Source organism: Pyrgilauda ruficollis, unplaced genomic scaffold, assembly GCF_017590135.1.
Source record: "Pyrgilauda ruficollis isolate IOZ18807 unplaced genomic scaffold, ASM1759013v1 scaffold360, whole genome shotgun sequence".
Taxonomy (NCBI): Eukaryota; Metazoa; Chordata; class Aves; order Passeriformes; family Passeridae; genus Pyrgilauda; species Pyrgilauda ruficollis.
The window spans coordinates 54656-78004 of NW_024525046.1; the positions used below are offsets into that span (position 1 = coordinate 54656).

The 23349-nt window shown below is 46.0% G+C and overlaps 1 protein-coding gene across 3 annotated transcripts; it reads left to right on the top strand.

The window, feature by feature from the left end:
• The first annotated feature begins 18088 nt into the window (after positions 1-18088).
• On the top strand, positions 18089-22903 carry LOC121357997. 3 transcript variants are annotated; one of them, XR_005955816.1, is made up of 3 exons: positions 18089-19618; positions 21543-21653; positions 22224-22903. XR_005955816.1 is itself a non-coding variant. In XM_041475824.1 (2 exons), exons 1-2 carry the CDS (start codon positions 18478-18480, stop codon positions 21560-21562), a joined length of 1161 nt encoding a protein of 386 aa, XP_041331758.1. In that variant the 5' UTR covers positions 18089-18477; the 3' UTR covers positions 21563-22903. The 3 variants fall into 3 exon arrangements, 1 of the variants encoding a protein (XP_041331758.1); XM_041475824.1 differs by having other exon boundaries at positions 21543-22903; XR_005955817.1 differs by having other exon boundaries at positions 19567-19618; positions 19751-22903.
• Positions 22904-23349: the final 446 nt, after the last annotated feature.

Below are 23349 nucleotides of genomic sequence, written 5' to 3' on the forward strand. Positions count from 1 at the left end.
GTTCCCTCCACTCTCGGGTCCCACCCAACCATCCTTAAGCTTTGACAGACTCTGGTACAGATCCCTTGCAGTACTACCTGAAGCTGGGGTTCATGCACTCGGATTACTGGCAACCTAGACACACCAATTATGAGGATGGTGCCTTTTCTCCCAAGTCTCACTACCGGATTCCATCTCACATCCCAAGCACACTCCCGGACTCCATCTCCCACATGTGCAATACTCACAATCCTCCAGATCTTTCAGTCTGCAGTTTTTCAGAGGGCTTTTTCCCTTCTTCCCTCTCTTCTTTTTCATTATTTAGTCCTTTGTTGTACCCGGGGTGCCAACCTGCAAATCACCGGTGATCCCAGGAGAAATTGGCATGGCGTGCCTCTTGTCCAAAATCTCCTAGAGCCATGGAGGGTGGGGTGTATGTAGCAGTGCATCTCCTCACCAAAGACAAGGCCCGACCTGTCCCTTTCCCACATGTGCACCCAAAATGTTTTGAGCTGGCAATCTCCTCCAGTCTCTCACAACACCCCTTGGCTCGAGACATTGACCGGGACAATAGTAATGGTACATTTCCTCTCATGGCATCAGGGGGATCCTAATGCAGCAGACAGAGGAGAAAGGAAAGAAGAGGAATGTCATGGTTTGACCCGGAAGCATTACTATTTTTATAACCATTTTATTACTATTAAACTTTTAAAATTTTAAAACAAGTGATTGGCTTTTTTCACAGCCGACAAGGAAAGTATACAGAAAATCATATAATGAACAATTGCTACTTCAGTAATCAAAAGTATAAGTCTAGTTAATATAAAAATTTCCCTCTATGCAAATCATTGCCCCCCCCACCTCCATAGTCTCTAAAATTGCAGGCAAGGTGCAATGCAAACCAGGATCCAGGGGGTGTGTTCATGAAACCAGTCTTTCAGCTGCAGTGACCAAAGAGTCCAGCAGATTGGTTGATTTCTTTTGTGTTTCTTGACACCATATTCTTCTTCAGCGAAGTCTAGCATTTTACATGGATGAAGGTCAAAGATATAACAAAACTTGAGTTGTTCCAACCTCCTCAGTGTATCATTTCAGTCAGGGACCTGTGTTCAGACCAAATACCTTTCCAACTTTACCAAAGCCTTCAGTGGTTCTCAAACCCAAAATCTTTCTTCTTCTCTTTTGTCAACTTAACCACTTATGCCTTCTTCCTCTACAGCTGGAGAGAACTTTCCAGCTGCCACGTCTCCTCCTCTGTCAGTCCCTTTTGTCCCTCCTTCCAGGGGTCACCAAGAATTTGACATACCCTACTTCTGCACAGTCATGCTTTACACATCACTTACCATTTTTACATGTGCTTCTGAAGTACTAAGGCCTGAACAACAGGCCCCGAGTCAGTTGACCTCTAGATGAACCTTCCAACAAAATGTTATATATATTCACACATTAACAGAGTATTGTTATATGTATCCTTTTACTGGCAAAACATGTATTTACATTTCTGTATCTAGAAACTGGACAAGGCCACATCTGGCTTGCTAGGGGGTAGTAGGATCAAAGACAACTCCCTTAGTTCCTCCTTGAGCCCTGGCCAGGCGTTGGGAGAGAGCCAACAGGAGAATGAAAGTAGATGTTATGTCAGCTTGTTTAACAATATAAAAGCGGGGCTACTCTCACAGCAAAGTCAGGAAGCCTCACGACAATCCTGCAAAGTTGGACACATCACAGGATTTCCCAGTTACCAGGCATAGTTCTCCAGCCCTTCACTGTGACAGCTTCCCCCAGCTGATGATTAAAGGATATCTGGATGAATAGGTAAAGTATTAGGGTAACTGGTGATGCATCTTTCTTAATCACTGTGGGCATTTGTAGCCATGATATTATGAAAAATCCTTTGCTGGGATTTTTCCTCTCCTGAGAAGCTGAGGAGCCTCAGGAGAGAAATGTAAACAATTACTATCAGGAATGAGGTACTTGCACCAAGGTAGCAGCCACAGGACACCTAAATCTTTCAGAGAAAACAAATTTATTGCTCCCTTATCAGAAGAAACTAACTTCTTCCTGCCTCTCACAGCCCTGAAGACACCGTCAAGATTAAGAGAAAGAAGTTGACACTGACCAGACAGAATTCTTTGTTTGAATGGAAGTTATGCATCATGTATGAGACGTGTGAATATGTAAAAGGCTATTGCTTTTAAAGATTAATCCTCTATGAACATGTGTCCTTTTTTGTCACAAAACAAGTCACAAAATTTTAAGTAGCATAACAGTAGTTCAGTACTCCTCGGGGTCACCTCGACCAGAGGAGATCCCAAGATCTGCCAACATGATGTCACCAGGCCCCCTGCCAACCCCCTGTCCCCACCCCCTGTTCCCACAGTGTCCTTGCCCCCTCCTCAGGTTCCCACGGTGGGGGCACGCCCACTGCTTGTTTCTATAACTGTAGCAGTGATTCCAATGCTTCCAATTCAAAAGAAAAGGAGCAGGGAACTGCAGACCCAATACAGAGTCCCACTTTCTCATTTGCCCCTGTTACGTATCAGCATGCAGGGCAAGGGGGAGGAGCCCCAGCTGCTAATTGGAAAGCTTTTGGATGAGAACTAATAAAAGAGGTCTGTAAAGGCCACAAACAGTATGGCCCACATAGCCCATACTTCCGTGGCCTTTTAAATGCTGAACTGAGTAAGACTGTAGTAGTCCCACATGATTTAAAACAGCTTTTTTCATGCCTCATGACCTCTACAGAATTCAAATTATTGGAAGTAGCATGGAAACAACTACTGAAAGAGGCTCTCCCAGACTTGCATGCTGATCCAAACACAGCAAAAGATACTCATGGTATGCCGATTACCATGGGACATCTGTCCGGTTAGGGTCAATAGTCTTTGGCCCCAACCCAAGCTGCAGCAATCCCCGTTGAAGTCCTCAAGAGAGTCAAAAATGCAGCTGAAAAAGCCTTCTTTACCCTTCCACCTGAAGGCCATCTTGAGCCATATAGTAAAACCAAACAGCTACCATCAGAGCCTTTTTTAAAATTTCTGGAAAGGTTAACTAGAGCTATTGAAATCCAAGTTGTCATGGATTGACTCTGGCACAGTGTCAGTGCTCTCATGAAAGGTGTATTTCTAAAATGGTTACTGTGAGATGTGACTCAGAAACAGAACAAAGCAGGCTCTAACTTGGGAATGGAGGGGAAAAAACAAGTCTATTAATTTACAACATAGACACAAAAGGGAAAAAAAGAAAAAACTATACATAACAATCTACAATGGAATACTTTCAAAACACTCTTCTTTTTCTTACTTCTCTAACATTCAATCTTCTCTAACACTCAATTCTCAGTCTAATACCATCTTTCACACAAGCTTCTCCTAGTTCATTAGGAGAGAGGAGTCTTTCTTTTGCACCATGGGCCTCCCCAGGAAACACAGTTAGAATGTCCTGTGTTTCTGTGTCACACGTGGCAGCTGCCTGAAGAGAATCTGTTGTGGTGACCATCTTCTTTCTATGTCCAGTGTTTTCACTACTGTCCATGGATCTAAACTGCTTCTTAGGTCCTTTTAAGAATGTCTTGCCTAGTTCCAAGAAGTGGCTGCCTCTCACCATTGGGACACCTGTCCCCCCCATATTCACTCCCCTGGGGCCTGGGGGTCTCAGGAACAGAGATCCTTCGCTGAAGGCAGAGGGCTCCACTATACTCTCCTTATCAGTCTCTGTTTCCTTTATTTCTTATAACGGCTTTGTCATTCCTGGCTTCAGGCCAACCGCCTCCCCCAAGGTGCAGTCTCTACATTACAGGAAGAAATTGGTTTCGTCCCGTGGCTATCTAAGAGAAAAGTCCAGCTAAAAAGCTACTCCATCATCTCCTCTATCCAGGGCACTTCTCATCTGCTGACATTTCTTCACCTACTCAAGCCTTCTTCTTCTTCTTTCCTATCCTCTGTCCCCTCTCAGTTCTCGGCTGGCGAGGATCAGTGTTTTTTACAGTTTCTATTGTTTCAGTACCAAAGGGGTTAAAACCTCAGCTGCGGTCTGCCAGCGGCTGGGCACCTTGCCCCCCCCTTCTTTTCCTGGCCATGGTGCCGGCACAAGATATCAAATTTCAAGCTAGCACAGTCTCTATCATACTCTCCCGGGGGGGTGGGCTGCCCAAAACATCCCAGGTCTCCTCCAACCCTGCACCTTGCAGGGGCTCTGGCCTCCCTTCCCACAGGCTGCATGGCCTCCCCCTCCCCCACCCAGACGCAGCTGGGCAGGGGAGGAAGTCAGTTGAACTTACCAGCGGGACTCAAAAGAGAAAGTCCCTCTGGGAATACTCTGCTTTTATTCCCTGTGTGTTCTCAGAGGCGTATCCAGGTCCCCAGTGGCCACACCAGGTGCCAATTTTCAAATCTGGCCACTGATTGGTTTGACCATAACTTTCCCAGAAACTTACTTCCTGGTCAAACCACGACACAAGTCAAAAAAGAGAATACAAGGGAAGAAGTTTTAGAGGAAATGGCATTTACAAATGCAAATGAGCAGTGTTGAGCTGCAATTCTAAGCTTACCTTTAGAACCCCCCCTACACTAAAAGATATGCTTCTAGTTTGTAACAGGAAAGTGCCTCTGATGAGTGTGGCTCAGGACACCAGACCAAGGCTGCTGCCAAGATCACCACAGGGAGTCGCCATTGCCAGTCCAACGCCCTTTCTTTCAGCACAGTGACACACTGGGCAGCAGCAAAGACCAGCAATGGTTGACCCCACAAAGCCACGTGTGCTTTGTAAGAACCTTGGGCACTGGATTTACCAGTGTCCCCTGAAAAAGCAATTTGATGAGTTTAAAAATAGCAGGGAAAGAGAACTACAAGCACTCCCAGGGGGTCAACAACAACAAAAAAACTGAATGGGGAGTGCCGCCAGCCTGCCAGGCAAGCAGACACAAAAAGAGCAGGCCAAAGGAATGGGGGAAGCGATAAAGAACAAGGGCACGGTAACTTCCCAATTTGTCTAAGTGAAGCAGATGCTTCAAGGACCACGTCTGCTGGTCCACCACTGAAGTTGAAACCAAATAACCTTTGTTATGACTTATACAAACCTTTGTTAACCACTACTTCTGTTAATGAGCCTTTCAGGTTGCAGCTGACAGAACCGCTCCACCTGAAAGACACTGACTGGCATTTTGTCACCATCAACCCACAACAGCAGGGTACTTGGCACCGAATTTACTGTAAGTACATTGTCATTGGGGACACCAAGCACACACCACAAGAGATCGTAATTGCCCCAGGAATAATAACATCAGATCCTGAGCAATTCGTTCTCTGGCTGCACTGTTTACACCCACCCCTGTTTCTTCCCAAAGGACAAATCGTAGCACAAGCTATCCCGGTACCAAGTCTGCCTGGAGGCACCAAAAAACAAGGGCCTACAGTCGCATGGGTCCAAGCTATTGGGAAGGACAAACCCAAAATCTGGTGTAATGTCAGAGCGAGTGGGTTGTCAAAATGCATTAAAATGCTCATAGACACGTGTGTGGACTGCACAGTGATCCCAATACAGGATTGGCCAGCACATTGGCCTTTGCAAAACCTGGCTGGTCACATTCGAGGTATAGAGGGCATGCAATTGGCTAGACAATCTAAGAGTGTCGTCCAAATCAAGGGGCCAAATGGACAATTGGCAAACATATATCCGTTTGTGTTAGATTATCCAGACCCCTTATTAGAGAGAGATCTTATGCAACAATGGAAAGTCACAATTGACATTCCAGACTCTCCACAGGATTTTTGGGCAGCGGTCACTGAAAAGCACCCTACCCAAAAACTGAAGTGGAAAACAGATACACCACTCTGGGTAGAACAGTGGCCGCTCAGTAAACAAAAACTGAAGGCGCTCGAGGAGCTGGTGGAAGAGCAACTGAAAAAAGGTCACATAGTGGAGACCATGTCTCCGTGGAACTCTCCTGTGTTTGCCATCCAGAAGGCTGACAAAAAGAGATGGCAGCCTCTCCACAAGCTCCTACAAATTAATAATGTCATTGAAGATATGGGTTCTGTCCAATCTGGTATGCCATCCCCATCGATGCTCCCACAAGATTGGAAATTAGCTGTTATTGATATAAAATATTGTTTTTTCCAAATTCCCCTACACCTGGACGATTTGGGCTTGGAAATTGGAAAAAGGACCATTGTTCCTCAAAAATTAGAAATCAAAACAAAGATTGAGACCCTTGCATATGTCCACAAGCTGTGTGGGTCTTTAAATTGGGTGAGACCCTGGCTAGGTCTGACCAATGAAGACCTTGCCCCTCTTTTTGATTTATTGAAAGGGGGAGGGGACCAGAGTTCCCCTAGGGCTGTTACCCCAGAGGCACAGAAAGCTCTAGAAAAAGTTCAGACAGCAATGTCCACAAGACAGGCCAACCGATGTCGGCCTGACCTGCCACTAAAATTTATCATCTCAGGTAAGTTGCCATACCTCCATGGAATCATTTTCCAGTGGGAGCAGAAACAAACACCTAAGGCAAAAGAAGCATCTAAAAAGGGCCAGGACCAGAGGGACCCTCAATTGATCACAGAGTGGGTTTTCCTCAGTCACCAAAGATTCAAGAGAATGACAAAGCCCCGAGAGCTGGTAGCAGATCTGATCCGGAAAGCTAGAACCCGGATCAGGGAGCTGGCAGGATGTGACTTTGAGTGCATTCACATTCCAATTGGGTCAAAATTGGGCCAAATTACTAAGGCAATGTTGGAACATTTGCTTCAGAAAAATGAGGCATTGCAGTTTGCTCTGGATTCCTACTCAGGAAAAATTTCTATCCATCGGCCCACCCACAAACTTTTCAAACAAGAAGTTCAATTCATTTTGAAATTGGAAAGTGTTCAAAGTCGGAGACCTTTAAAAAAGGGTCTGACCATCTTTACAGATGCGTCTGGGAGATTCCACAAGTCCGTTATGACTTGGAAGGATCCTCAAACCCAGCAGTGGGAAACTGACTTTGCTGATGTGGAAGGCTCACCTCAGGTTGCTGAATTGGCTGCAGTTCTTAAGGCCTTCGAAAAGTTCTCCGAACCATTCAATGTGATTACAGACTCTGCCTACGTGGCAGGAGTAGCATCCAGATTGGCAGATTCAAAGGATGCTCTCCACCCCCTGAGGGGCCATTGGCCCACATTGGCCCATCCAGGTGTCCTTTTCACCTGAGACCTCCTCCCCCCCGTACCTGGTTGGTGGTCCTTGGGTGCCCCCCCTCGCCCTCACCCCCGGGTAAAAGGGCAAGCACACCACGTGCTCGAGGAGTCCTGGTGGAGGTGTTACTAGATTCAGGGGCCATGCGGCCCAGAATAAAAACTCTGGATTAAAACCCTCCATCAGGACCGACTCCTTCCTTCACCATTCACCTTAAATCTTCTCCATTAGGGAAACCTGGGGAGCGGACCCTCTGAGAGAGGAAGTTCTATCCCACCGCCACTGGACCTCAGGCATGCCTGGACTTGTCCCCATGTGCTCAGCTGTGACTCATAGCTAGCCAAAGTGTCTCTGGGGTAAAAACACCACAGTTGCCGCTATTTGGCTCAGCAGCAGGGCTGGACAAGTCAAGGCACGTCCCATTCAGTAATATAGGTACAAAGCAATACTTTTTCAAGCTTATTTTGCCCAGAAAAGGTACCCAGTCTGTCCGTAACTCTTTGTTTTTATTGTCTCGTATTGTTCTAATCCTAATTGTCCAAATTTTTATTACTCTAATTTTATTACTATTTTTATAACCATTTTATTACTATTAAACTTTTAAAATTTTAAAAACAAGTGATTAGCATTTTTCACATAGTAAATTACACTATTCCTTAAGTTGGTGACTGTGTCTGTGTCTCTGACTCTACCCACTGGCAAAACAGCTTCCCTCTGTAGAGTAATTTTATGCTTTGCTCTGAGGAGGTAGGAAGACGTATACAAATCTGCCTAAGGTAAATTTAGGGAGAAATCTTCTCCACCCACTGTAGCAACCAGAGACAATATACAAACATTTTAAAATATTGCTTGCAACAAACTTATATAAAGCATATATGAACATAAATATCATAAACTTATCAATATAAAAATGTGTAAACACTCGATGCAGTGAAGAACAGCACCTCTTCAGTCCTGTCGTCACTTCATCCTCTTATGGAACACCTCTAGAAGGAGAAAACTCAGTCCCACTTGGACCTGCTTCAAAATGAGGAACTATCCACCCAAGGTTCTTTTGTATTCTCTGCCATAGAAAGTTTTGGTGATCCTTTAATCAAACTATTACAATCTGTGAAAAGAAACTTAGAAGACATAAAAAATGTGATAACGACTAATAAAACTTATTCAGTAAAACTTATTTAAATTATCTAGTACCTTAACAATACTGCTAAGGATTCTTAGCACCATGAGGACAAACTTGAGTTAGAGTAGCCAGCCACTTTTGAGACCTTTTCAGTTTTAGATAAAATGGTTTTTGTCAGATCCACACATTCTGTTGCATCCTATTTTGCAAATTTGGACTGAAGTCCATAAACCAACCATTAATATCAAAACTATGATGATTATGCCAATCAGTTTTCTTACAATTGCATTTAAATTTGGAATCCATTATGTTATCCAATCCAATATCTCTTTCCCTTGATTTTTTCTATTTCATTAAAGATCCTGGTGTTCTTTCTAATTTCTTCTGTTGCGGTGTGATGTCATGATTTGCCTCAGTTTGCCCTGGTTTCTCCCTGAAATCTCCTTCCCCAGGTGGCTTCTCAATCACCCTTCCTTTCCCCACCCTTGACCCCTGCTGGGCACTGTCTATCAAACCAGAAATTCCAAGGAGAGCGTCGAGCAATTGGCAGGTTCAAAGGATGCTCTCCACCCCCTGGGGGGCCATTGGCCTACCCAGGTGTCCTTCTCACCTGAGACCCCCTCCCCCTGTACCTGGTTGGTGCTCCCTGGGTCCCCTCCCCTGCCCCTCTCCCCAGGAAAAAGGGCGAGCAGGGCACGTGGTGGGGGGGCTGGTAGAGAGTTCTGTTGGAGAGTTCATGGGAGTTATTGCAAGATTCAGAGACTGTGCCACTAAATAAAAACTCTGGATTAAAAGCTCACCATCAGGACCCGCTCCTTTCTTCACCTCACCTTAAAGGTTTCTCCAGCTCACCCTGCTGGGCACTGTCTATCAAACCAGAAATTCCAAGGAGAGCGTCGAGCAATTGGCAGGTTCAAAGGATGCTCTCCACCCCCTGGGGGGCCATTGGCCTACCCAGGTGTCCTTCTCACCTGAGACCCCCTCCCCCTGTACCTGGTTGGTGCTCCCTGGGTCCCCTCCCCTGCCCCTCTCCCCAGGTAAAAGGGTGAGCAGAGCACGTGGTGGGGGTGCTGGTAGAGAGTTCTGTTGGAGAGTTCATGGGAGTTATTGCAAGATTCAGAGACTGTGCCACTAAATAAAAACTCTGGATTAAAAGCTCACCATCAGGACCCGCTCCTTTCTTCACCTCACCTTAAAGGTTTCTCCAGCTCAGGAAGGCCTGAAGAGTGACCCCCTCAACAGCAAGCACCAGCGCGTAAGCTCTGGAGCTCGGGGCATGCCCGGACTTGTCTCCATGTGCTCAGCTGCAAGCACAGGTACTGAATAGCATCTCTGGGGAGAAAACACCACAGGTGCCGCTATTGGTCAGCAGCCGAGGCCAGACAGACCAAGGCAGTCCCGTGAGTAATATTGGTACACTCCAATATCTTCCAAATCAGTTTGAATTCTCAAAGTCTGGTCCACGTCTACACAGGAACTGGTGTTGATGACTATGCATACAACACCTTTGGAACCCAAAGTTAAATCTAGAGCCATTCAGTCTTGGTTAACTACCTTCAAAAGGCTGATAATTTCTTGTCGCAAAGTGCTCATTGCATTGTTTCTTCAGTTTTCTATTTGTTCGATAACTCTGTATATGTTCATTTGTGCCTTCTCCAATTCAGATACCCCTAACCATGGTAAAAGCCCTCTCACAAGCTTGTGAAATGCAGGGGACCTCTCAACTAAGGTATTTAAATTTCATTTTGCCTTGTTATAAAAGATCATAGAGGTCCTCTGGAGAATTCCAATTTATCAATTACATAGCTCTTTGGTACCACAGTTTCAATGGTGCATATTCCTTGCCATCCAAGGGGTAGAGCTTTTCTAGCCTGGTTTCTGCAAAGCCAGCAGTATCCCATATTATCTGGAACAGGCCACCAATGGGTATTTAAAATACTCATCATTGTTACATCCCAATAAGAATTACACTTGAGATAATCTCCTACCATCAATCCTTGGTTGCAATTAGGTGTAGCAGGCACAGGACCTGCAAGGCCTCCCTGGTGGTCAGCAGCCTAAGATAGGAAATGCCTAGTCATGATGACCGGACCTAAGAAGCCCCTCTTCCGCCTTCGGACCCTTGTTATCTCTCTGTAAAACGAGAAGTCATTTTCACCTCAACCTGTACTATTGGATTGTTTCCCAAAACTCCTATACCCTATATAAACCCCTATTTCTGCCCAGTTCAGGAGAAGAGCTGTCACTGAGACCCTTTGCAGAAGATACCAATGACACCTCTGTGAAGCCTCATACAGCGCTTCTCCTCTCTCTCCCTGATTCTGCTGCTGCAGCACTTAGCTGTCAGAGCCCAGGACGTCCCCCTGACAGTCCTGGATGATCCGAGCCCCAGCCAGGGGGCTTTGAAGCCCTGGCAGGGGGGTCGGAGACCCTGGCATGCAACCAAAGACCCCTGCAGCTTTGAGTTTGACCCATGGAACAAATTACCTCCTTTATATGAAGAATTAAAGGTCACAAAAGTTTAAATAGCATAATAGTAGTAGTTATAGGGTGAAAAGAGAAATTTTGAATATTTTTACTATAGGGGTCTAGGAGGCAAGATGGAGGAATTTGGGCGTTGTCCTGTTCTTCTTCCTTCTTCTTCCTAGCCTCCATCTTCTTGGTGATGGTAGCACTCTAGGATTGGTGTAAAGTAGAAAGTCACTGTCTAACATAGGTGATAGGTATTGGAACATAACTGTAAACATCGAATACATAGTTTATAGTATAAAAGACAACGCCGGCCCCATGGGAGGGCAGTGTGCCTCAGACTGACCAGCTGAACAGACCTCGGCAGGTCAGACAGAAAATATTTTAGATAAGAAATAATAAACAACCTTGACAACCCGAGCCGAAGACTTCTGACTCTTTCTTCAACAGCTGGGTTGGGGAAAAGAGACTTTTAATACATCTTGGGGTCATCTTGACCAGAGGAGATCCCGAGACTTAGCAAGCAAAGAGCTGAAATCACTAAAGAGCTGAAAATCACCAAAGAGTTGATCTCACTTAAGAGCTGAGCTGCTTGCTAAGATTGCCTGAGGCTTTGGAGCCTGCCTGAGGGGCCCAAACAGGCTGTGCTTAACTGGACTTCACTGCCTGGGACACCCACGGCAGCCTGGGTCGGGGAACCCCAAAAACCCTGGAGCCACATTAATTAGGTAACTATTTTCTGGTAAGGGACTGCTCCTGGTCCTTTTAGGCATCGTTGAATACACAGGGTCTCTATGACTACTACTTCTACCGATGGGATTTGTCGACCTATGGGGGTTTGGGTTGCTTTTCCTTCTAAAAGGAGCATCATTCTATTTGGAGGAAAAACATTGGAAAATATGTTTGATGTTGGAAGTCCCATCATCTGAATGCTTTCATCTGAATGAGTGGGAAACGGAACAAATCCAACAGTCACTGCTATTTGTTATCAGTGTTACAGCTTGCATTAGTTTAAGGTGTGAATTTCTTTTCCAAGGGTCAAGTAGTATTTGTGTGTGATGTTAGAGTGGTCCTTAGGGAACAGGGTGCTGCTCTCTTTTCTTTCTTGCTCACTTACCCCTCTGGCATTTGAAGCCATACTTACTATTACAATCATTAGGTAGAAGGTCCTGCTAGGATGGTTGACTAATCCAGGAACAAACAACCATGCTGCCATACTGGAAACATTGCTCTGAAAATACAAAAACATAAACCATTTAATATTTTTAATTTTAGAGTTTCTGGCTTTGTTGCAGCTTTGTCTGCACTGGATTTATTGTTTACTATACTGTCCAATACTGTCCTCTGTGTCCGGAGTCTCCTAAATTACGCAAGTAAAGTGAGCAACACCTGTCCACAGCACAGAACCAGAGGTGGTCAGGGTTGGGCCACTGTTTGTTAGTTCTTGAGAGTCCATTTTTCTTCCTCCCCCCCATCGGAACAGGGACCCAAGGCAGCAGCACCAACACCAGCGGCTTGGGGGATGCAGTGCTGGCACTGGTTGGATCCGGGTGTCGGAGTGTGCCAGCCACCTTTGCCAATGAAGCTGCTGCTTCTGGAGAGATAAGAGGGGGAGGGCCTGCCACTGTCTTTGTCTCTCCATGTGTGATTTTCTGTGGAGGGCACCATTTTGGGTGAGGGGTATTCTCTGCCATTTTGAGTTTCTCTTTGTTCCCTGGGAGTCCACGAGATTTCAGCAAGTTTGTATCTAGTGATCATTACTGTTATTTCCCTTGCCTGTTGCTATTTAATTTTATTTAGTAATGTTATTTTTTACTTATATCTATTCATAATCTTCTCTCCTTATTGGTAGAAAGGGATTGGTTAAAACTAAAGGGAAGATAACTAATTTTGGACTGTCCAGCTCTTAAATTGTCTTAAACCAAGACACATGTGCTGATGAAGCCCCACTATATAATAAATTACCAGAAAGTGAGAAGCAATATGCTTTGTTTACTGATGGGTCCTGCCATGTTGTGGGAAAGCATCAGAGATGGAAAGCAGCTGTATGGAGTCCCCTATGAGAAGTTGCAGAAACTGTTGAAGGAGAAGGTGAATTGAGTGAGTTTGCAGAGGTGAAAGACATCCAGTTGGCCTTAGACATTGCTGAACGAGAGAAATGGTTGATACTTTATACTGACTCATGCATGGTGGTAAATGCCCCGTAAGGGTGGTTGCAGAGATGGAAGCAGAATAACTGGCATTGCAGGGATAAAACCATGTGGGCTGCTGCATTGTGGCAAGATATTGATGCTTAGGCAGACAATCTGGTTGTGAAGGTATGTCATGTAGATGCTCAAGTCAGGCCACTGAAGAACATCGGAACAACCAGCAGGTGGATCAGGCTGCTGGGATTGAAGTTGCTCAGGGGGGTTTGGATTGGCAATACAAGGGTGAATTGTTTCTGGCTCAGTGGGCCCAGGACACCTTGGAACATCAAGAAGGAGATGCAACAAATACATGAGTGTCCTGGTTTTGAGACAAATTTCAGGAGAAAATGCCCTGGAATGAGCATTTCCTCTAAAGAGAAAGGGCTTCAATAACTCCCTTTTCTTCTGCCAATGAAAGACATGGATACTGGTGGATGAAAGTGAAAAAAACTCCCCAAATGTTTATTAACAAATAAAAAAAAAAGGAGGGGGGGCTGCAAGGCACAGAATAGGATTGAATAAATGCTAAATATTGAGATTTCAAAACCTTAACCCCCCCACCCCCCCCACCAGACTGCATGGCCAGGAGACAAAGATGATGGCTGCCCTTCTTTGTCTCAGGGGATGGGAGGAGCAGGAGATCATATAGCTGCTTGATTCAAAGGAATCTACTCCACAGTAAGGCACTGTAAAGTAAAGCACACCGTTACTGGCCCAGCTGGCGGGAACATGCAGCATGTAGGGGGTTAACACCACACCTCCATGTGCATCTCCACCATGCTCATCTTACAGAGGTTATTTATACGTTTACAAGTTCGGCATCTGCCCTGTTTGTTCGTTTATCAAGTTACAGTCTTAAGGGGTTGGGGTCTTACATAACTTGTGGTTTTCTTATCTTACTGTTACAAACACAGCATGCTATTCTTATTTAATACATTCATCACACCTATTTTGCTAATGCTTTCCTAATTTTATTATTGCACACTTTATTGCTATATTAGTTATACTTAATCTATAACTGAGTATTAGTTATGTTCCCATTCTTTTATTACATTTTTCTATCCTTTGTGACTATTAGAAACAAAGGCCACTCCTCAGTTAAAATTTAAAGAAAATCTAATAAGAGACAATAGGGGACAATGTCAATAAAACAAAAGGAACAGGGCTAGGTACTTAGCCGCAGCCAGAGGCACGCCAGTCAACACAGTAACACCCCTTATATACCCTGGATGTATTGCATCAGCCTAATACATATTTACAAACAGTTATACTTATTCAAACATTTTAACATAGTTCCTCCTCTGTCCCGCCTTTTTAGAGCATGTGCAGCTGTCCTAGCCATGGTCGTTTGTTACTTTTTGATACATTCAACAGGTTTTGAGCCCTTCATTGGTTAAATGTGAACATTACAACGCTTCACCAACATTGGCATAAGGACAAAATATTTTCATTAAAAGAACTCTAAACTTTAGCAAAACTTCTTTTACAAAAGTGAACATTATAAAACACATATTATTCACTCTAACAATTGTGAAAGCCAACACTGTAATATATTTATCACAATCCCTCCTTTTTATAAATCATTTGGCTTGTACACTGCCTTTCCGCCATCCACCAGGTGGGTCACTTGGTCATAAAAGGAGATCAGGTTGGTCAAACAAGACCTACCCCTCCTAAACCCATGCTGGCTGGGTCTGATACCCTGACCATCCTGTAAGTTCTGTGTGATGACACTCAATATAAACTGTTCCATAACCTTACCAGGTACTGAGGTCTGGCTAACTGACCTGTAATTACCAGGATCCTCCTTCCCACCCTTTTTGTGAATGGGCGTCACATTGGCCAGCTTCCAGTCATCTGGAACCTCACCAGTGAGCCAGGACTGTTGGTAAATGATGGAGAGTGGCTTCGCAAGATCATCTGCTAGCTCCCTCATCATCCTGGTATGGATCCCATCTGGTCCCATGGATTTATGAATATCCAAGCATCTCAGCATTTCTCTGACTGCCTCCTCTTGGATAATGGGGGGACCATTCTGCTCCCTGATACCATCAACCAACCCGAGGACTGTTATCCTGAAGGCAAGTCATCTTCCCACTGAAAACTGAGACAAAGAAGGCATTAAGCAGCTCTGCCTTCTCCTCATCTGCAGTTACTAAGTTCCCTTCTGCATCTAATAAAGAACAAAGATTAATCTTATGCTTCCTTTTACCATTAATATATTTATAAAAACATTTTTTATTATCCTTTACAAAAGTCGCCATTTTAAATTCAAACTGAGCTTTGGCCTCCCTAATTTTTTTTCTACATACTCTAGCAGCCCTCTTAAATACTTCTTGAGAGACCTGACCCTCCTTCCAAAGATAATCCATCCTCCTTTGAGATCCTCCAATTAATTCCCTTTTATTTCTTTTCAAGGCTTCGTAAATTGGTACCCCTAAGTCATCCCCATCCTAAAAAAAAATCCTGGCTATATAATTCCCAGAGTACAACTCCCTTTCCACTGGGGGGGGGAGTTTTGGGTAAGCTCTTTTCCCACATATCCAGAATAAGCCATCTGGTGCTCTCCAATAATCATTACTTTGTTGATGTATATTTTCCCAAAATTTGGATATCTCTGGGATTTCAGAATAGGGATTCTTGCCTATATCATTACACAGAAAAAGCCCAGCTTCATTATTATATTCACAATTTTTATTAGTTTTTCTCTGGGCCCAGTACACTGTTGGTTCTTCAGGGACCCACAGTGTAAAAGTCCCATTACTAACTTTATATCTCTTACAAGGTGTACTTCCTACTCTGTTAAAAAATTTTTTTCCAAGTTCACCAGAGGCACTCTTCTCCTATCACTGTTGAACTCAAGATCTACCCTTCTGGTCAGTTTTCCCCTCTAATATTTGTTCGGTTCCATTTAAGGAGTTCAAAAGGGCCTAGGCTACTGCCTTTCCATGGCCATTCCTCTGTTATTATGGGCCCCCCACAAACCCAGCACTTGGTTACATTTAGTTCTCTACTTATTCTTTCCCCCAAATCCACAAACAGGTTTTTCCCTAGTCTAGGGATTTCTATTTCCTTTTCCAATTGTTGTTTGAGTTTTGCATGCAAATCTTCATGTGGGGTTGACACTGGGTTAGATTGCTGTATTTGCTTTGTCATCTTGCTCACTATCTGTTCTTTTACCAAATCCTGGACTTCACCCCTGAGAGCAATTGTAAAGCAATCCCATCTTTTCCCCTTTGGGCATTTACTTCCCAGCCTTTGACCACCTTGTCCTAAGTTTTCTGCCACCCAGTATTGGAGTTTACCAATATTACTGAACGGGACTGCCTTGGTCTGCCTGGTCCCAGCTGCTGAACCAAATAGCCGCACCTGTGGTCCTTTCTCCCCAGAGACCCTATTCAGTACTTGTGGTCGCAGCTGGGCACGTGGGGACAAGTCCGGGCACGTCCCAAGCTCCAGTGCTTACGGCTGGAGCTTGCTATTGATGAGGGGGTCACTCCTCAGGCCTTCCTGAGCTGGAGAATCCTTTAAGGCGAGGTGAAGAAAGGAGTGGGTCCTGATGGAGAGTTTTTAATCCAGAGTTTTTATTTTGGGCCGCATGGCCTCTGAATCCTGCAACAACTCCAACAGAACCTCCAACCACGTGGTGTGCTTGTCCTTTTACCTGGGGAGAGGGCGAGGGGAGGGACCACAGGAACCACCAACTAGGTATGAGGGGAGGGGGTCTCAGGTGAGACGGACACTCGGGTGGGCCAATGGCCCCCCAGGGGGTGGAGAGCATCCTTTGAACCTGCCAATCACTCGACGCTCCCCTTGGAATTTCTGGTTTGATAGACAGTGCCCAGCAGGGGTCAAGGGTGGGGAAAAGGAGAGGTGGTGATTGACATACCACCTGGGGGAGGAAACTTCCGGGGAAACTGAGGCACACCATGACAACACACCACAACAACCCAGAATGTCTGCCCGTTCTGTGTACAGTTTTCTAATTTGAATGAGTCATAACAGTATCTGTTGATGTAGGTGTGAGCAGTGAAAAAAGAACTTTGGGTTTTTCCTAAGTAAAGCAATTGGTAGCATTTATGACATGGATTTGCTTGAGTTCCAAAAGGGAAAAGACAAAAAAGAGGAGTAACATACAAAAAAGGAATAGCAGAGGTCTGGTATGGCTTCTACCCCCACCTCCCATGCCTATGGGGTTGCTACCCGTAGCAGGTGTGTATGATCTTCTTGGTGGCAAGTACAGCGGCCAACCTGGTCTTGCCCTCTATTTCCTTGTCACTCTCTTTTCTCTAATTTCTAAGTAAATTGCTTTTTGCCGTCCTGTATTGTGGTTTTTCCACTGTTCATCAGGTACTTCCCATTTAACAGACACTAGTAGTTCCCATCCACAAAGTAAGATAATTATATTAGTACAAATTACATACTAATTCTAGTACATTAGGACCCCCTGACCAATACAGTCCTGATCCTCCTGCTTGGAGCAGAAGTGTCCCTCCCCAAAGGGGTATTGGAGGTTTCTCAAAACTTTTCCAGACAGTACTTGAAATCACTGATATGAACTTGGCCTTGTTTCCCAGTTATCTGTGATCCTTGGAATATTCCTTGGATCATTCAAGTCATCTCAGTTCATTACCTCCCAGTCCTCATTTAATAGTCAGTTTTGTATCACCCAATCTAGATGTTATGGTCCATTCCTTACTTTCTTCCACAGGTCCTTTGATTCTGCTGGCATGCATCCACTCTCTTTCCTTGGTTTGGATCGCAGCTTCGGTTGTCAGTAGTACCTGAAAATGACATTGTGGAGTTAAAGATTGTTCTTTCCATGTTTTAACCAATACCCATTCTCCCAGGTGAACATTGTTGTGGATGCGACAGCCTGGTCAGAGAGTGAGAAAACAAGATAAGTTTTCTCACAGCAGACTTGTGAGACTTTTTAGGGAGTTGTAGAGAAACTATGATAACTTCTTATTATAAACAACCTGCAGGTGGTGTTTTCCTGTTGCTATAGACCATGACACGGGGCAAGCACCAAGACTCAGATCAGAAGGCTGTATATGCTATTTATTAAAGCAACATGTTGCCTTTATAGTTGTATAGGATATTTACATTTGCTTAACAAAATACACTGCCCATTGGTCATGAAAAAGAAACAAAACTCTTAATAGGTAAAAAGGAGCCATGTCACTTTGTGAGCCAACCAAAGTCCATATCTTTTGACTTTCTCTCTTTCTTCACGTTGTCATGGTGATAGCCTTGGTACCTTCCTTGAGAGAGATACGAGGTTTTCCTTATCTTCAGGAAGCCTTTGCTGGCTCACAAGAACAGCACAAAAATGTCTTTCCTAGATTTTCCTACTCTGATTTTCTGTTCTTCTCAAAGATTGTTTTTGAGAAAGATGTTTTTGTTAATCATCCAATCAGATAGAATGTATAGGAACAGTCTATAAAAGAGAAGAGTTTTTCACATTAAAGCTGCTGTTGTGCAAACCAGCCTTCTTGGAGTCTGCGCTGCTTTCTTACTCAATAGCGACATCTGGTGACCGTGCCATGTTTGGCATCAAACAGACGGAGACGCTCAGGACCCCCACCGGAACGCCACTGGGACCCCAACACCCTCTATTCCCCTGGAGAGGTTATGACCTTTTCCTGGCGTCCTCCTGGAAGAGACTGGGACCGTGGTTTTGCTCTGCTAGCTTAGAACAGCGAGTGGGGATGAATCCCCCAGCACAGCACACAGTCCGTGCTTTGCTGGGGTTGGGTGCCGGTGTTTCCGCGATGGGAAACCATGCTTCTAAAGAAGAAGACATGGTTGTTTCTGTGTGGAGGGACATGATTTCTTTCAGGGGACTCTCTGTGTCGGATGATTCACTCTGCACTCTGTTAGCATGGGCCAAGTCTCATGACTTCCCAGTGGATCTGGACGCTGCTTTTAGCCCGTTCCTGTGGGAGGCATTGGGCCACTGGCTCGCAGAGGAGTTTTCTGGAGGGGATTTTGCCGTGCCTCGGCTTATGGCTGTGTGGAGATGCTTGTTCTGTGCCATCCCGGCCCTGGACAGTGCATCAGAGATGGGGAGTTCGGAGGGCAGGGATGGCGCCAACACTTTGGGGGGACGATCGCCAGACCGGGCAACTGCGTGTTTTTCTCTGGCTCCATGCGGGCCAGCAGGAGGCGTGGGGACTCCCCACGGAACCTGTGTCTCGTCTGGAGGTTATGTTCTGCTGACAAGTCCTGATCCCTACTTCTCTGGGAGGTCGCCGTCTCCTCCCTCTGCAACATTAATGTCGCCGAGAGCGATAGCTGCTTGTCGGCCACACCTGGGAGACGGCGCTTCTCTGCCTGCGTCCCTTTCGGCCCCTCCATCGCCAGCAGGTTGGTTCTCCCCTTTCCTGCGAAAAGCAGCTGGCGGGTCGCTGCGGTGGCCAGCTCAAGATCCCCCCCTCCCCCACATTGCGAGTGAGAGCGGAGTCAGCTCTGGCATCAGCGGTCGCCACAACAACACTGGCCACTTCCTTGTCGTCAGCCATGGAGCCTGCGCAGTTGTACCGGACGCATCCATCGTCAACACCTTCCGGCAAGTGTCTGTTCCAGCTGACGTCACGCCCCCGGCCGGCTTCCCCCTCCTTTTCCATGGTGCCTGCAAAGACAACAGTGACCGTGACTGCCACATCAGCGCCATGTCTCCAAATGGTAAATTGCACAGCAGGGGCTGTGTCTCCTTTCGCTTCCCCATCTTTGGTTGCAGGGCAACTGCCTGGTCCTCTTCCCGGCGCAGCGGCTGACTTGGTTGACTTAATGTCTTTTACACCTTCGCCATTGCAGCCTACGGCAGCTGCGGTAGTGCTGCCCGCCGCCACACCATCCGCAGCTGGACCCCCATCTGTGGCACAGCCGGCAGCCGGCCCCCGTGTGCCTGGGCTCACAATTGGCCTTTCAGCCTCACAGTCTGCAGTTGACCACTCGACTCTGGAGCCTTTAGCCAACCCACCACGCCCTGCTGCCCACTGGCTGTCATCCCCATCCCTGGATGGGGACAGAGACAGCGATGAATGCCAACAGCCAGTCCCCCAGCGGGGGCGTGCCCCAGTGGTAGAACGCCGGCACCAACAGGCGGAATCATCGTCCATGCGTAACCTCTGGACTTTGCCTACCTGTTGACTGACCTGTTGGGACGCAGTTAAGATGCGAGCTTCAGAAGCTGGGGATGGGGATCTATCGGACAGGACAGGGAGGCCACAGTGTACAGCTGACACAACACTTGCTCTGGGGGGAGAGGCCACGGATGTTGTTCAGATAGCTTATCTAGCATCTGTGGGGGGGACACAGGTGGTTCAGGAGGACCATGTTCTGTCACAAGGCCAGGTGCAAGCTCTTCCCATGTATAAACCTGTCCCAAATTCAGGACACTCCAACAGGCATGATGTGATTGCCTGGCGGGTGATCCAGGATTTGCAGGACAAGGTTGCAAAATATGGCCTTGGCTCTGTGCAAGTTATGCAGGCTCTCAGAGTGATAAACTCGGACCTGCTTGCTCCATTTGATATTAAACATATTGCTCAGGCACTGTTCCAGCCTGTGCAATATGAGGTTTTTTGGACAGCTGGAGGCAGGCTGCTGAAAAGGTTGCAGCAAGCAACAGGCCTTGAGAAGACCCTAGGTTTGGCATGGGGATGGACGCTCTCCTCAGGGAGCAGGACTTTTCTAATCCTGATTTTCAGGCTACCTGGGACTCTGCTGTTCTTGAGCAGTGTCAAAGGGTAGGATTTAATGCATTGTTGAAAACTATTGAGACGGCCTCCCCCAGGCCACAGTTTACAACGAGAATTCAAGGAGCAGGTGAGCCTTTTTTGCCATTTGCCGAGAAGCTTGCAGCTGCCCTGGAGAAACAGGTTGAGGATGATACCTTAAGTAAGATTTTATGCAAGCAGCTAGCTTGGTTCAACTCAAACAGTGAGTGCCAGAAGATCATAGATGCTCTTCCAGGCGACCTGACGCTAGCAGACATGGTCAATGCATGTGCCAAGACAGGTGCTGTAGACCACAGGGTGTCCGCTCTAGCTGTTGCTTCACAGCCAGGCCAGGTACCCTTAGGGGGCGGACAACAGAAGAAGAGCAAAAATAAGGGCAAGAGAAAGCAAGGAACGCACACACCAACAGGGCCGGGTGCCACCTTCTTGTGCACTAGATGCCTAAGGGCAGGTCATTACTCAAACCAATGCAAGGCTAAATTTCATGCCAGTGGCCAGCCTTTGGCAGGCCTGGGAAATGCGCCCTGACACAAGTGATTCCTCAGAGCATGGTGCCGGCTCAGGTCTGCCCAGCCAGCTCGGAGGCATCACCCATGGCTTCGCTGGCATGGATATGTGTACCACTGATGCAGTCATCTTGAAATCCTGTTGTGAACATAAGGTTCCTTTGGACATGTTCAGACCTTTGGGACAAGGACTGGGCCCGCTGCTTGTGGGGAAATTTAGTGTCACCCACCAAGGAATCTTTGTTCACCCAGGAGTCATTGACTCTCACTTTTCAGGTCAGATTTGCGCCACAGTTTTCACACCTTCCCCCCATCACTATTCCGGCAGGGACTCGGATTGCTCAACTTGTGCCTTTTCAGTCATGTGTCCCCAGGACTGACCAGCAGACTCATGGGAATGGTGGCTTCGGATCCACGGGACTGCCACAAGCCCTCTGGTCTCCGGACCTTTCTGCTCAGTGACCCCAGATGGTGTGTACCCTGACCCTACCGGGTGCTCACCCACCGATGATCAAGCTTCAAGGTTTGATCGACACAGGGGCGGATGCAACAATTGTCTCCCTCTCTACGTGGTCTCCTACGTGGCCTTTGGCTCCTGTGGAGTCAGCCGTCATAGGGGTAGGGGGTGCGACACGTACCTTGGTGAGCCAATGGTTTGTGCTGATCACTAATGCGAATGGGCAGACGGCTGCTGTTTGGCCCTATGTCATTTCATGTCTGATCAATGTCTGGGGGCGGGATGTGTTGGACGCCTGGGGAGTGCGAATTGGATGGATTTTAATTGAGGCCACTGCATTGCAAAAAAAAAAAAAAAGAAAAAAGAAAAAAAAGGGGATGCCTGGAGAAACCAAATAAACCACCTCACAGTGCCACAGAATTCAGAGAATCTTGTCATTCTAAATAATTTTCTCTCGTTGCATTCTTCAGGTGAGACGCACCTGCCTCAAGTGAGGGTCCGGATATGGGACCTAGCCACTAATAAGTGGGAGGGCCTGTACTACCTTATCACTTGGGACCATGGGTATGCATGTGTTTCCACAGATACTGGAGTACGATGGGTACCTGCGAGGTGTGTCTGCCCTGACTTGCGACACCAAAGACAGAATGTGGCCAACAAGCAACCCTCCAAATTACGATCAAGAGGATGATCATCAATGAGATGGCCCCTCCCCGAATGGGGAGTGAACATTCCATCCTTTCTTTGTTTCTGAAAAAGAACTGTCAACAGGCTAAGACTGTCAGTTTTAAACAAATTAATGATAAGTTGTTATTGTTATTGTATTATTAGACTTAGTATTGAGATTGTAATAGAATAAGTAAATGATTTTAGGATTGATAGTGCATTTTCTGTAAGAGGGAATCACAAGATCCAATCTGACCATTTTAAATCGGCCTCCGATTGAGGAACCTCTGGAGCTGTGTTTGTTCTCCTTCCTGCAAACACCGCCTCCTTCTTTAAACAAAAAGGGGGACCTGTGGATGTGACAGCCTGGTCAGAGAGCAAGAAAATGAGATAAGTTTTCTCACAGTGGACTTGCAAGACTTTTTAGGGAGTTGTACAGAAACAATGATAACTTGTTATTACAAACAACCTGCAGGTGGTGTTTTCCTACTCTGTTTTTCCTCAAGGATTGTTTGTGAGAAAGGTGTTTTTGTCCAATCAGGTAGAATGTATCAAAACAGTCTATAAAAGAGAAGAGTTTTTTGCATTAAAGCTGTTGTGCAAACCAGCCTTCTTGGAGTCCGTGCCATTTTCTTACTCAATAGCGACTCATGGATCTTGAAATCAAAGGGTGTGGTTTGAAGGATTAGCCCTTTCAACCATAAATTTTCTAGAGTTCGTGCAATTGCGGTGACATATTTCTAATGCTCGCTTCCCCTTCTTCGTAAGTAGTGTTTTCGTGTTGGGTGGTCAAAAAGGGCAATCCAAACATCATTTCATAGGGTGACACTTGTAGATCTGATCTGGGTTTTGTCCGGACCCTCAGTAGTGCCAGACACAAACACTTTACCCATGACATCTGAGTTTCAATCATCAGTTTAGTTAGAGTCCTTTTTAAAGTTCGGTTCATCCTCTCTACCCAGCCTGAAATCTGTGGGTACCATGGGGTATGTAATTCCCATTCTATTCCCAGGACTTGAGTTATTTGTTGTAAGACTCTTGATG